The 12,890-nt window shown below is 36.0% G+C and overlaps 1 protein-coding gene across 1 annotated transcript in view; it reads right to left on the bottom strand.

Moving 5' to 3' along the window:
• Positions 1 to 12,890, bottom strand: part of LOC123522839 (coiled-coil domain-containing protein 112-like) — a 38,857-nt gene that overhangs the window by 24,353 nt on the left and 1,614 nt on the right. The window contains exons 2-6 of the mRNA XM_053549566.1: positions 5,809 to 5,906; positions 2,709 to 2,830; positions 1,724 to 1,813; positions 1,250 to 1,325; positions 619 to 808 (exon numbers count right to left, since the gene is read on the bottom strand). Coding sequence (XP_053405541.1) covers positions 619 to 808; positions 1,250 to 1,325; positions 1,724 to 1,813; positions 2,709 to 2,830; positions 5,809 to 5,906 — 576 coding nt within the window. The remainder of the gene's footprint in view (positions 1 to 618; positions 809 to 1,249; positions 1,326 to 1,723; positions 1,814 to 2,708; positions 2,831 to 5,808; positions 5,907 to 12,890) is intronic.

Genomic DNA, 12,890 nt, shown 5'->3' with positions numbered 1-12,890 from the left:
TCGGGAGGTAGATCCTTCAAGTTAGTTATATCTCTAGCACTAGCACTAGTCAGTGGTTTACTAGCACTGGTGCTTCTCTTGCTTACCTCAAAGGCTGCTGGGAGGTAGATCCTTGGTTATATATCTAGCACTAGCCAGTGGTGTACCAGCACTGGTGTTTCTCTTGCTTACCTCAAAGGCTGCTGGGAGGTAGATCCTTGGTTATATCTCTAGCACTAGCCAGTGGTGTACCAGCACTGGTGTTTCTCTTGCTTACCTCAAAGGCTGCTGGGAGGTAGATCCTTGGTTATATCTCTAGCACTAGCCAGTGGTTTACTAGCACTGGTATTTCTCTTGCTTACCTCAAAGGCTGCTGGGAGGTAGATCCTTGGTTATATCTCTAGCACTAGCCAGTGGTGTACCAGCACTGGTATTTCTCTTGCTTACCTCAAAGGCTGACACTTCGGGAGGTAGATCCTTCAAGTTAGTTATATCTCTAGCACTAGCACTAGCCAGTGGTTTACTAGCGCTGGTGTTTCTCTTGCTTACCTCAAAGGCTGCTACTTTAGGAGGTAGATCCTTGGTTATATCTCTAGCGCTAGCCAGTGGTTTACCAGCACTGGTATTTCTCTTGCTTACCTCAAAGGCTGCTACTTCGGGAGGTAGATCCTTGGTTATATCTCTAGCACTAGCCAGTGGTTTACTAGCGCTGGTATTTCTCTTGCTTAGAGAACTGTCGTTGCCAATCTGGGACCAAGAATCAAACTTTTTTTCCAAGGCTTGAATCTCCAGCCAAGATGTCCTCTCCTCTAACAACATAGATTCATATCTGAAGAAATGTCAAACACATTTTACATGAATTTAAAATAAAATTAAGTTTTCACTGATATTTTTTCCGTAAAATCATTAACATTTTGGGGTAAAAAAATTGTAACTTCATTGGCCATGTCAATCCAGCAATTATATCCAAAGTAAACCCTGAAATTATGTCCCAACAAACATAGAAAATTCCTTTTTATTTCTTCCTCATATTTTGAAACCACAACTTTAGCCATTTTGGTAAAAAGTACGATATTTCTTTCTGACAAAATTACAATAATTTAACGGTATTCAATGGGCTAAAGTTGTTTTTTTTACAAGAATAGTAGAAACTATTGAGTTTATTCAATCAAAAGAACAGCAAAGCCTTTAATACATGTATATAAGAATATAGAGAGATACAAATGTCTACAACATAAAAGACAGAACAGAACAGAAACTGATACCATACTGTTTTCTTTGTTGTTCTTTAAATGCATTGATTGTTCCTTCTATTTCTTCCATGATCACCTTTAGTCTCTCTACAACTAAATGTAAATAACAGTTAATAAATAGCGTAGATACTCGTGTATACCAGGTAATGTGCAAATTTTTTACCCCTGATACCACGTCCAAATCATGGATGCATGCTATACACAGATATAAGACTATTTTCCAGCTTCAAAACAAGTTTGTTTACAATTTTTTCTATTCAGTAAAGGGAAACTACTCTCAACGCTGACTCTCTAAGCCAAAAACTGTGATTGTCAAGTACAGTCAACCCTATATATAAAGACAATATTTTGCAAAGTAATGACTTCTTAGCAAGGTTTGTACATTAAAACATTTCAAATGAATTAAGTATAACAGTAGAAAGAGAGCATTGATTCACTGTATGAAAATTCATGAGTCATGACAGACCCTATCAGGAAATAAAAATTCTTACATTCTGGTGTTGGTTTGACATCTCTCAGTTCTTTATGGAACCTTTTCACCATGTGACTTATCTTCTCAAGTTGCTGTTTCAACTTTATTTCTGAAAAACAAGAAAAGCTGTCATAATGCTGCTACAATCTTTACTGTCTCATTTTGGAGGTCAGGCAAGTCCAAGTTTAACATTGTGAAATCAGTATAATTAATCTCGGACTAACATTTGTAGTTGTATGCCACCATGAAAGTGAATTCCCATATTTGTGGTGGTATCCTGAGCACCACCTGTAGATGCCATCACTCAAATTTCCTTAGAGTACATAAAGGGCCATATTTTGGACAAGTGCATATCAGACTTATGGCCTTAGGTCTACATAATTACACAAATTAAACAAAAAAATAACCAAGAAGTTCAAATTTTTAATGTACAAAAGGGGTCATAATTCTATCAAAATGCATGTTTGAGTTATAGTTCTTGTTCTGATTAACAAGTGTACAGTTTCACCTAAACAAAAATTTTAACCAAAGAAATCAAATTCTCTAAACTTGTACAAAAAGGGCCAAAATTCTCAGAAATTGCTTAAGAGTTATCTCTTTCTTGGCTTATGTAGTCATTAAATAAAGACAAACAAATGTGCAAAGTTCCAATCTATAGTTGTTACAGTTTTTGAGAAAAGGTGGACCTAAAAACAAACTTTAACCAACAACCAACTATCAAATGACGACAATACCGCGTAGTTTATTTTAAAAAATCAGACAAGCTAATGAAATACTGCGAATATAGCAAAAATTAAACATCTGCAAATATAACCCCCTATACAGTATGCAACACCACTCACACAACTCTGTGCTCGGTTTATGAAAATAAAACACAACAATATTTTAGCATTTAAAGTTCAGTTCAAAATAGACTGCTAAAATAACTGACCCATGTGGTCATCAAACTTAGCATCACTTACTGAAAACTTTACCTACACCTGCTATAAAATCTGTAAACTTACGTTCTGATTTTCTTTCCCCAGTAGCTTTATTTTCTATTTCCTCCAGCTGGCAGTAGTCATGCCTGAAATCACTACGTTTGCTGTACAAGTGTGTACATTTCTCCCTCTCCATAGCCTGAATCCTAGATCATAAAAATGCTTACTGTAAAACCATCCATATTAATGGGAGACTACTTTTCGTGGATTTCGTGGTTGTGTCAATCCACAAAATTAAATCCATAGAAAGATATGAAATACAAATATAAGTCTTATCAATTTCATCTTCAAAACTTTAAATCAATGCATTAAAATCACAAAATTTCATGACCAAGAAATAAATGATTTCTCAGTTTTAAAGTAAAATTTTAATATGAATTTATTTTCAAAATATGATTATCATTTAACAAACAAAACAGTTTTCTTAATTTGCAAATATGATACAAGTTTCCTAAAATACGTTAGAAGTTTTTTTGGTGGAGAAACTGCATGACATTTTATTAGATTTTTATGTTTAAATTTAATTGCTGTTTCACATAAGATTAATAATTATATTCTGAGAAAAAAAAGAGCAAACCTAGCTAATGTTGACAATGGCATAGCACATAGTCATCTAAATAATAGCCAACTGCATAATTATGTGCTGCCTTAATTAATTCAATTGGCTATTATTTTTTCTGTATACAAACGTGTAGTGTAGGTACAAAACTGTATTTTTTTGTTGTAGTTTATCATTATTTCTCAAGTTAAAGACAAATTGGCAAGAGAGAAGACATAAATACTGTACTGTGATTTGAAAGTAAAATGAATTTATGTCTCAATAAGAGACATCTACTTTAAAGGGAAGATACACCAAGATATAAAAGACCCTACGTACTACTCAGAGGGGTATAAGTTAAGCGAAGAAAGTGAAGACTGCCAAAAACCTGAAAGCATGAAAGGGGCATAATTCTGTCCAAAATACAATTAGAGTTACAGGGATTGTAACCACACATGCAGATGATAATTATTAAGAAATATTTCTAATTTCAAGTCATTATCTTTTAAAGTACCAAAGCTATCTTTTAACATAAAAAAAATTCAAAGTAGAACATCTTGGTGACCTTGACCTTAAATATACAAGTGTTAACAAACTTTTCCTTTGATTTGACCAGGTGACCTAGTTTTCAACCCCAGACGGCCCCACTTTCAAACTTGGCCCAGGAATCATCAAGATAAACATTCTGTTCAAGTGTCATGAAGACAGGGTCATAAATGTGGCATCCAGGGTGTTTTTAAGCTTTTCCTTTGATTTGACCTGGTGACCTAGTTTTTGACCCCACATGACCCCGCTTCAAACTTGGCCTAGAAGTCATCATGTTAAACATTCTATGCAAGTTTGTATCAAATCAAAGCATAAATGAAACCTCTATATGGCTGAAAATGTCAAACTAGAAACTATTGCCCCATTCAGTGGCAATACTCTAGGAACACAAGCCAAAAATAGCAAATTTTGGCCCTTTAAGGGGCCATAGCTCTAAAACCAATGATGGGATCTGGCCAGTTTTCGAAAGGCACCGAGAGATTATTCCAATACAAGTTGTTTGCAAGTTTCATTAAAGTTGATTGTAAAATGTTCACAAGCCAAAAATCGCAAATTTTGGCCCTCTAAGGGGCCATGGCCCATAACTCTAGAACCCACGATGGGATCTGGCCAGTTTTCGAAAGAAACAGAGATATTATGCTGATACAAGTTGTGTGCAAGTTTACTTGAAATTGATTGCAAAATGTGGTATCTACTGCAATGTTGGGCGGTTAAAACCGATCAGTGGTCAGTACCGGTCAATACTGGTCGATTGGTCAATACTGGTCAATTAGTAAGTGAATACTGACTGTTAAGATATTTAGCAAAGTTTATGAACAATCAAATAATCACTGTTTAAGAGCATTTGGGGCTTCATTATGGTGAATGGCATTATTATTTAGTTAAAGCAACCTTATCAGTACTCCTAAATTGGTCAGAAGTGGCCGGCTGGTCAATACTGGTTGAATTTTTTGGTCATCGAACATTTTCTGTAAGACTAAATTCCAAAGATACATTATTTTTCTACAAAAATGTCATAAGTGGAAAAACTGCTAATTTAACTGAAAGTATTTCATAAACTGTAGCAGTAAGTGTTTGATTCACAAGTGATAAATCTAATTATTTTTACTGGCATAAATAATTTAAGCAAAAATAGCTGTGAACACCTGGACCATGGAAGTGGTTTGTGTTTTGAGAGCAGTTGTCATATTGCCTAAATGACACCATGTCTTTACAATATACAATAGGTATGTTGCTGGCATGTTTATCCAGTCACTAATTAGCTGTCATGATCAATAATCCCACTGTATTATTCTCTATGCTTGAAAAACGGTAACTTTATTTTAAAAATAAGTAATGCAATCATGGTATTCAATTGACCAGTATTGACCACTACATGTACTGATCAGGAATACGGCACAGGTCCAAAATTTGAATTGACCAATACTGTCCATTTCACTGAGTGTAATTTATAGTAATAAAATCTTTATTAAATTAATTTATAATCAAAGCTAACTGTAAGAAGATAAAAGCACTGAATAAACTAGTACTGACCAGTCTAAGTATATTGTCCAAAATGGAGCCTGACCAGGACACATTGCCAAGGACCAAAACTGAATCAACCAGTATTGACCACTATACTTTTTAATGAACAGAACTTACATTATTCAAACTGCTTTATTATTTTTATATTACTATTACAGCCTGTGCTAATCTGTGAATGTACAATATATAAAAGTGTTGAATCGACCAGTATTGACCGGTATTGACCAGTTTTAACCAGTATTGACCACCAGCCCGGTCAATACTCATATTGACCGGCTTTTTGCCAACATTGATCTATTGTGTTCAGAAGAAATTGTGGACGGACAGATGACAGACGATCACAAAAGCTCACCCTGTCACTATGTGAAAGGTGAGCTAAAAATAAAGGTTGCTGAAAACCAAGAAAGCTCAAGCCGACATTGGGGCGAGTAGAATAGCAACCCTATAGTGGAGCTAAAATTTCTATAAAAATCAATCTATTGTATTTTTCAATGTTTTAAATATTTGTATACTTACTGAACTTTGAGTTTATGTATCTCTCTAAGTATTTCCCCTTTCTTTGCAGCCTCCGTCTTGTTTCTCCATGATGTGATAGCCCTTTCTCTCTCCTCATCCTATATAACATATTTGAGTGTATATCAAAATCCCCTTGATCAAAATCCCCTCCACTGAAAAATGACTTGGTGTTACAAAATCCCCTTCACACATTTGCAGGGGGTATCATAATCCCCTCTGTTATTTACATTATAGATATATAGATATCAGTGCTCCAAATTATATTATGTTTGCTAAAGGCATTGTATTTACGTGCTTTATGCAAGAGACTGTATATAATTGTATTTGAACTTGATGAAATAAGTAAAAATCACAGAGGGGATTATGATACCCCCTGCAAAAGTATGAAGGGGATTTTGTAACACCCTATTTAGTTATTTCAAATTAGTCAGTGAAAGGCTAAAACTAAGTGTATAGTAACTCCAGAAATGTGTATTATTCTGAGAGTTAGAACAAAAACTTTCACAGCAAAGTGGCTTTGGACAAATTTGGCTTGTGATACATTTTGATGCACTTTATTACAGTTGATAAATAGAGCTGGGAGACAGGTAGCAATAAAGTGTACAGATATGAACAGTTTTACCCTTAACCCTTACTGCCCTACTATTTACAAGCCTTGTTAGTTGATACAAATAATTCAGTTTACCTAAAACTTCAACATAAAACAGTCCCTTACCAAATGGCATAAAAGTATCAATGGCGCACAAACTAGGCCATAAAAAGTGTAAGTCGTACTTTGATTGTGGGTAATGTGACAAGAGTTTTTAAGCTGTATGACAATTGTAGTAAAGATAGGCATCTGTCAACCTAGTTGTATTGCATGTCAACAACACTACCCAAATGCAGTCTAACCAGTGTTTGTTTGTTTCTGGTCTTCATCTGTGCAAACTTAGAACTATAACCTGTAATTAGGTTGACAGCCTTCACAGGCTAATTACATGAAGAAGTACCATCTATACCTCAATAATGGAAGCAATGGTCCAACAATAGAAGTATGCTCCATTGTCTGTGTCTTACTAAATAAACTAAACTAAAATTCTAGCTGTCAGCAGCTGCAGACAGACTAAATTTTAGGCCTACTTTGTTGGAAGCAAGTACTGTGAAGCTGCCTGACACTGAGGTGTAGCAAACAAACTACATTAATTTTGTCAACTTCTTGAGGTACTTGTGATCGACACTGCCCAAACTGTCTGTACATCAGCTATTGCTATTCTTATCGCTACTCATCCGCGCAAAGCGGAAGCAAACTTTGGCTTTACAAACACTTCAATTTTTTCTTTGGTGGCATTTTGACACTGTGAAAACGGGTGATTTCTGCATTGTAATCATTATCATTGGATGCTTTATGGAGATGAACAGGAAATTGAAGTGCCTAATAAATGTCATAGGATAATCAAGTATCGGCAAGTCCACATTGCAGAGAAAAGTTGCAATTTCGACAAAAGATCCCCGGCTGCGCGGATGCAATTCTTAATCACATTTGACAAAAATTTATGTGATTTTCAGCAAAATAACTTGAGAATATCTTGAAATCGCAGCCAAAAGTGATCCCTGTATACATTTAGGTAGGGTATATCATGTACAGTGGCATTTTAACTTGATCTGGAGCAAGTGGTGTGGTAGTTTTGACTACCATAAATTAACTGAGACTGTTTTAATTTTCTGATGATCGCGTTCATATTGTTATGACAAAAACCCATTTGGTTAACTAACCGGTGTCAAACCGCAGCATCTTGCAGAGTCCCTCATGAGAAACTGATGATGCATGCAACCATTCAGAGCATGTGGCTATTTTTGAAAATCAAGATCAAAATTTTGCATATTTAGGAATTTAATTTAATCATAAACATAAACCATTTTCAATAAAAGTCATAAAAACATACTTTAGAATGTTTAAGTTCTCAGGAAAGGTCAATAAATAACGACCGCCTATTGGTAAATTCAAAATGGAGTGTACCCTAGTAGACAAAATAATTTGTCAATTTTGACGTTCAGATTGTTTTATATTTGTGACTGACAATCTAAATGTCAAAACTCTGAAGGTCCAAAATAATGGAGGATGAATCACAGTACATAGTCATGTAAAGTTATGGTTTTATCGCTTGTGTACCTATTGGCATGTATACACGGTAAATGTTAATCGTGTACAGTACATACATATGTTTAAATCACCAGAAAATTCGTAATTTTGGATATCATTTGATAATTTTTAAATAAATCAATGAGGAATTGAATCCCCTTTGATATGTAAGTTTTATTTGAATTTAATGCCAATGCGTGAAATAATCGGCATTTAAACCTACAGCATGTAAAGCGTCGGCAGCAATGAAAATTTCATTGGCAATTGCTTCAACTATTTTGGTCTTTCGAGTGTTTGACCGGAGTGGGGATATTGCCCATATGAAAAAATTATCTTAAGAGGGGATGAAAATCCCCGAGACGGTAACGTCCGTATATAGTTACTCGTCTTTGTTGTTCGCATATTATGACTGAGGCATTTTTTTCGATGTTTTCCGGTTCTGGTTTATGTACAGCCCGCAGACTGGTTGTCCGCATGAACATCCGAGCACCCCTAATCAGTCACAGAAATTCGTAAACCGCGCCACCATGATTCTTTTACTTCTTTCTCATAATGAAAACTGTACATGCAACTGAAAAACACTTAAAACAGTAAGGAAGTGTAGAGGCCGTCATGTTTCTGCGTGGAGTGCAAACAAACAAAAAAAATCCAAAAGCCAGTTGCAAGAATGCGGTGAATGACGTCACCGTCCCCTAAATTTAACAAAGTATGATATTCGCTGTAAGAGGTATGATGACACCAGGGATCATCCTAGGTCAAAATTTTAGGGAGAAGTGACTTCTCTTCTCCACAGAATTTAGGGAAAGTTGAGAAATTTAAGGAGAAGGATGGGCATAGCATTCAGTTTCTTGCCTATATATATCCACTTTCTGTGGGTCTAGCTGTAACTTATAAACAGTAATTATTTAAGGAAATTGATTCTTGCATTATCATTTTCATGAAATACTAAATAAAATATAAACTTAGCTAAGAAAAAGTCGCCTTTAAATTTTTATCCGAAATTTACATGTCCGAAACTCGTAAATTTAACAGGTGCACGATCAAAACGGCGTGAAAATTTTCATTCATGTTTCAATTCTCGTACTTTTATAATGCCCGATTTTTGCACCAACTTGTTCAGATTTATACATTTAATTTATTTATTTATTATTTTTTCGGAAATAATATCTAACTCATAGATAATGGCGATCTTTTTACAACATTTTGTATGGCAGTTCTGCCCCTTACAGAAGAAAAAGGCCTGCTGCGTACTCTTACTGTGTACATACAGCGTATATGATGCGTACATGATGTGTACTGAAATCAAGGGCATTAAATAGTACGCAGGATATACACCGCACATACACCGATAGTACGTTTGTAGTACACTTTTGACATGCAAATGAGCTCTGCCGCGTACTACTTGCTGCGTACATGCTGTGGACTACATAGTACACAGGATGTACGCTGGAGGAATTTAGTATGCAGGAAATAGTACGCAGCATGTACGCGGCACATACACTTTTCACATGCAAATGAGCCTGCGGTGTACTACCCCTGCGGCGTACATGCTGTGTACTCCTGCAGCGTACATGCTGTGTACTCCTGCGGCGTACATTCTGTGTACTCCTGCGGCGTACATGCTGTGTACTCCTGCTGCATACATGCTGTGTACTCTTGTGGCGAAACTGCTGTGATAATGTAAATTCCTTACCACCCCCAACTTTCGTATGCAAATGCTGATCATTTGGACAGAAAAAAAACGAAAAAAGATAAGTGATATGCATCAATAAGTATTTACCCTTACCAAAATAATGTAGATTGATGTTATCAAATAAATAAGTATGCTTTTCTTCATCCACTTTTCAATGAAATAAATCAATTTTTGTAGCATGTAATTTGGTAAACATTTGAAGAAAATGGCGTAACTGCATCAAGGGGAAACAACTTTAATGCAACTAAATATAAGTGTTATTATTATTATACCAGATTTATATAGCGCCCTTTTCATGATCAATTTCACGTTCAAAGGCGCTTTACATACGGTAGTTCAAATGCAGCCACACAGGGTGCACAATTCATCCTCTACTAGTACAGACACAGAGCGAATCTGACCAGAGGGACAGAGCGAGACAAAGCCCCCACGACAGAGAGATCAGAAATCAGATACAGGCTTGTCCGGCTAACTTAGCCTAGCTTGTTTCGAATAGACAGCCTGGTTCTTTAACGTGCCCAGTGTATAGCACTGATACACGCAATTAAGGATTGCCTGGGTTCCTGACCAGTACACCTCTAGTTGGGTGGGAAACACTGAAAAGCGTTTCTGAAAATTCCCGAGTAGCTGCCGGGGATCGAACCCCCGACCTCAGAATTGGAAGGCCAGTGTGCAAACCACTGAGCTATCCGTCCATCCATCTGTTATGATTTATTATAGACGATGTGTGCGTAGTATGTATTTATTTTGATTAAAATCCATCTGAGAACAATCTAGGACTGGAATTATAAGCATTTATACACTTTTACGTCCGTAAAAAGTAGCGCACCAAAAAATTTTGGATTGATTTTTTCCAATGGGGCGAGCGCAATTAGACAAAAACGTTCTGAAAATATGCGAGCGGCAAATCCGATGAACAACTTTTTAATTTGGTGAGGCCTTAATGAGTACACATGAGCATTAAAGCCTTTATAAAACATGATAGAATGGTGTTTTGCTTAAGAGTATTCAAATAACAGTGAGAGCTATTAATTCTTCTCATTCGGGCGCTGTTGAGGCATTATCTTGGTAATTATTTCATGTATTACAAAATGTAATGCAATGAAGTTCAAATAAGGCTTTTCAATTATCCAAGTTAGAAAGCTCCAGGATTAATTCAAAATGAAAAAGAAGATATTTTAAAACTGCATGCAAGGTGCAGCTCAGAAATCACTAAGATGTAAGCTTCACAAATGAACATTGCAAATAGTTTGGCAAATTTTCATTGTTCAGAATACCGGTAATCTGAACTATTCTATGCTATTAAGATAAAAGTTACTCGGAAATCAAGTTCTTGCTTCCAAAAAAAAAAAAATGTACAAATCCTTCCTGCATGAAGTGTACTTCAGACTTTTACCTAAAAAAATTCAAAGTATAAACACCAAAAGAAAATGAACAAGTCCCTCCCGCATATATGAAGTTTACTTCAGACTTTAACTTATAAAAAAAAAACTAAGTATAAATGCCAAAAGAAATTGTACAAGTCTTTCCCGCGTATATGAAGTGTACTGCACAAATTTCAAAGTATCTGCGGTGTACATGCAGTGTACTATTTTCTTGTACAAGTCCCTCCTGCGTACATGCAGTGTACTCCTTAAATTTTCAGAGTCTGTGCTGCGTACTTGAAGTGTACTAGTGACCTCCTGCGTACATGCTGTGTACTCGTCGAAATAGTATGCGGCATGTACGCGGCATGCGGTGTATGTAAAATGTACTCCTCTGGCGTACTTCTGTGTTCGCGGCATATACACAGCAAATACGCAGCATGTACGCCACACAGGCTTGCTTCTGTAAGGGTGACGTCCGTGAAATCATTTTTTATCCTGATCCACAGTACCCGAGCCGTTCATTTACAGAAATTGACTGTAATTATGGTAATTGAAATAATTTTTGAAGTAATCTTTAATAAAATGAAAGAATAATATACAATAGTTGCATAAGATCATGCTCTCGTTAAGTTTATCGGTTTTTTACACGCCGATTGAAAATTTTCAAAATGGTGGCGGCTTACAATATTATTGATTGACACTGTTAGATATTAATGCTACGATTGGCTGAAGTTTGACAGGCGAGTAGGCGGGATTGACTATGGATTTATCGATAATTTAATCTAGAATATGCATCAAGTTTTACAACTTTAAGTAAACAGATAATAACTCGCTGAAAAACTCGGCGATTTGGATTTCGCCCGGAGGCGATAATTAGGCGAAGTGGCCGACTTTAAAGCGACGATATCGCTCAAATCGCCTTGTAGGATGATCCCTGTGACACTATATATAGATATCTAAACTTAATAGAGCGAAGTTTCATTTTCATTTGAGTGTTGAATATTTCTTTGTAAGTGGATATATAAAAGATAAATCCCCATGCTAGGCAGTGTATTAATTCATATTATTTCCTAGGATTGCATCACATTAGTTGGCCAACCGTGATCAGGTCGCAACTGCAATGGTGGACAAAATATTGCCGACAGGGGTACAAATTTGAAACTTGCGAGTATAACTTGCAGGGTTTTCCCTCGGGATTTTTATTTGGGAGTCCATGGACTCCCACGGCTGCTAATTTAAGGGTCCCTAATAATTTTTGGGGGTCCACAAAGTATTGATCTTGAAAATGGACATTATTACTATAAAAATTTACCCTAAAACCGAATGAACTTAATTGTATCTTTTTAATTTAGATAGCAGTTGATTCAATATTTCGGAATGGTATCTTTCAAAATGGCATGAGCTTCTCAATTCAGACTGATTACAAAAGGTGTGATAGTCTTTTTGTTATGATTAAATAGCCAGTAATTACCGGCAATTAACGTGTCACCTCGTGTCAGTTATGTTGTTCACAGTTTTATCTCGGTTAAAGATAATACTCGATCCTTAATTAGTATCATAATTTCTGTGATTTATTAATATTTTTTCATCAAAATACTTTAAATTTATATGAAATTAATGTTGTTTAATAAAAAAATAAACCATTCGATCTTTTACGGAACGTAACGGCAATCTTAGATTTTAGCGGTGACAGTTAGCGGGGAGAGTAGGTTCCCTTTACCAAAATGGCGAACATCGATAACAAAACTTGTTTTGAAGTTGGAAAATCGTCTATACCTGTGTATAATGAGCACCCACGATTCCGTGATGGTCCCGGTGGTAAAAAACTGCGCATTTTTCATGGGTATCTGCGCAAAGGAGGCTTCAGTGCAAAGGAGTTTCGTGACCGATTTTGCGGGTCCAG

This window comes from Mercenaria mercenaria, chromosome 8 (assembly GCF_021730395.1).
Source record: "Mercenaria mercenaria strain notata chromosome 8, MADL_Memer_1, whole genome shotgun sequence".
Lineage (NCBI taxonomy): Eukaryota > Metazoa > Mollusca > Bivalvia > Venerida > Veneridae > Mercenaria > Mercenaria mercenaria.
Note: the sequence above shows the minus strand (reverse complement) of the source record. Positions and strands in the feature narration are given on the sequence as shown.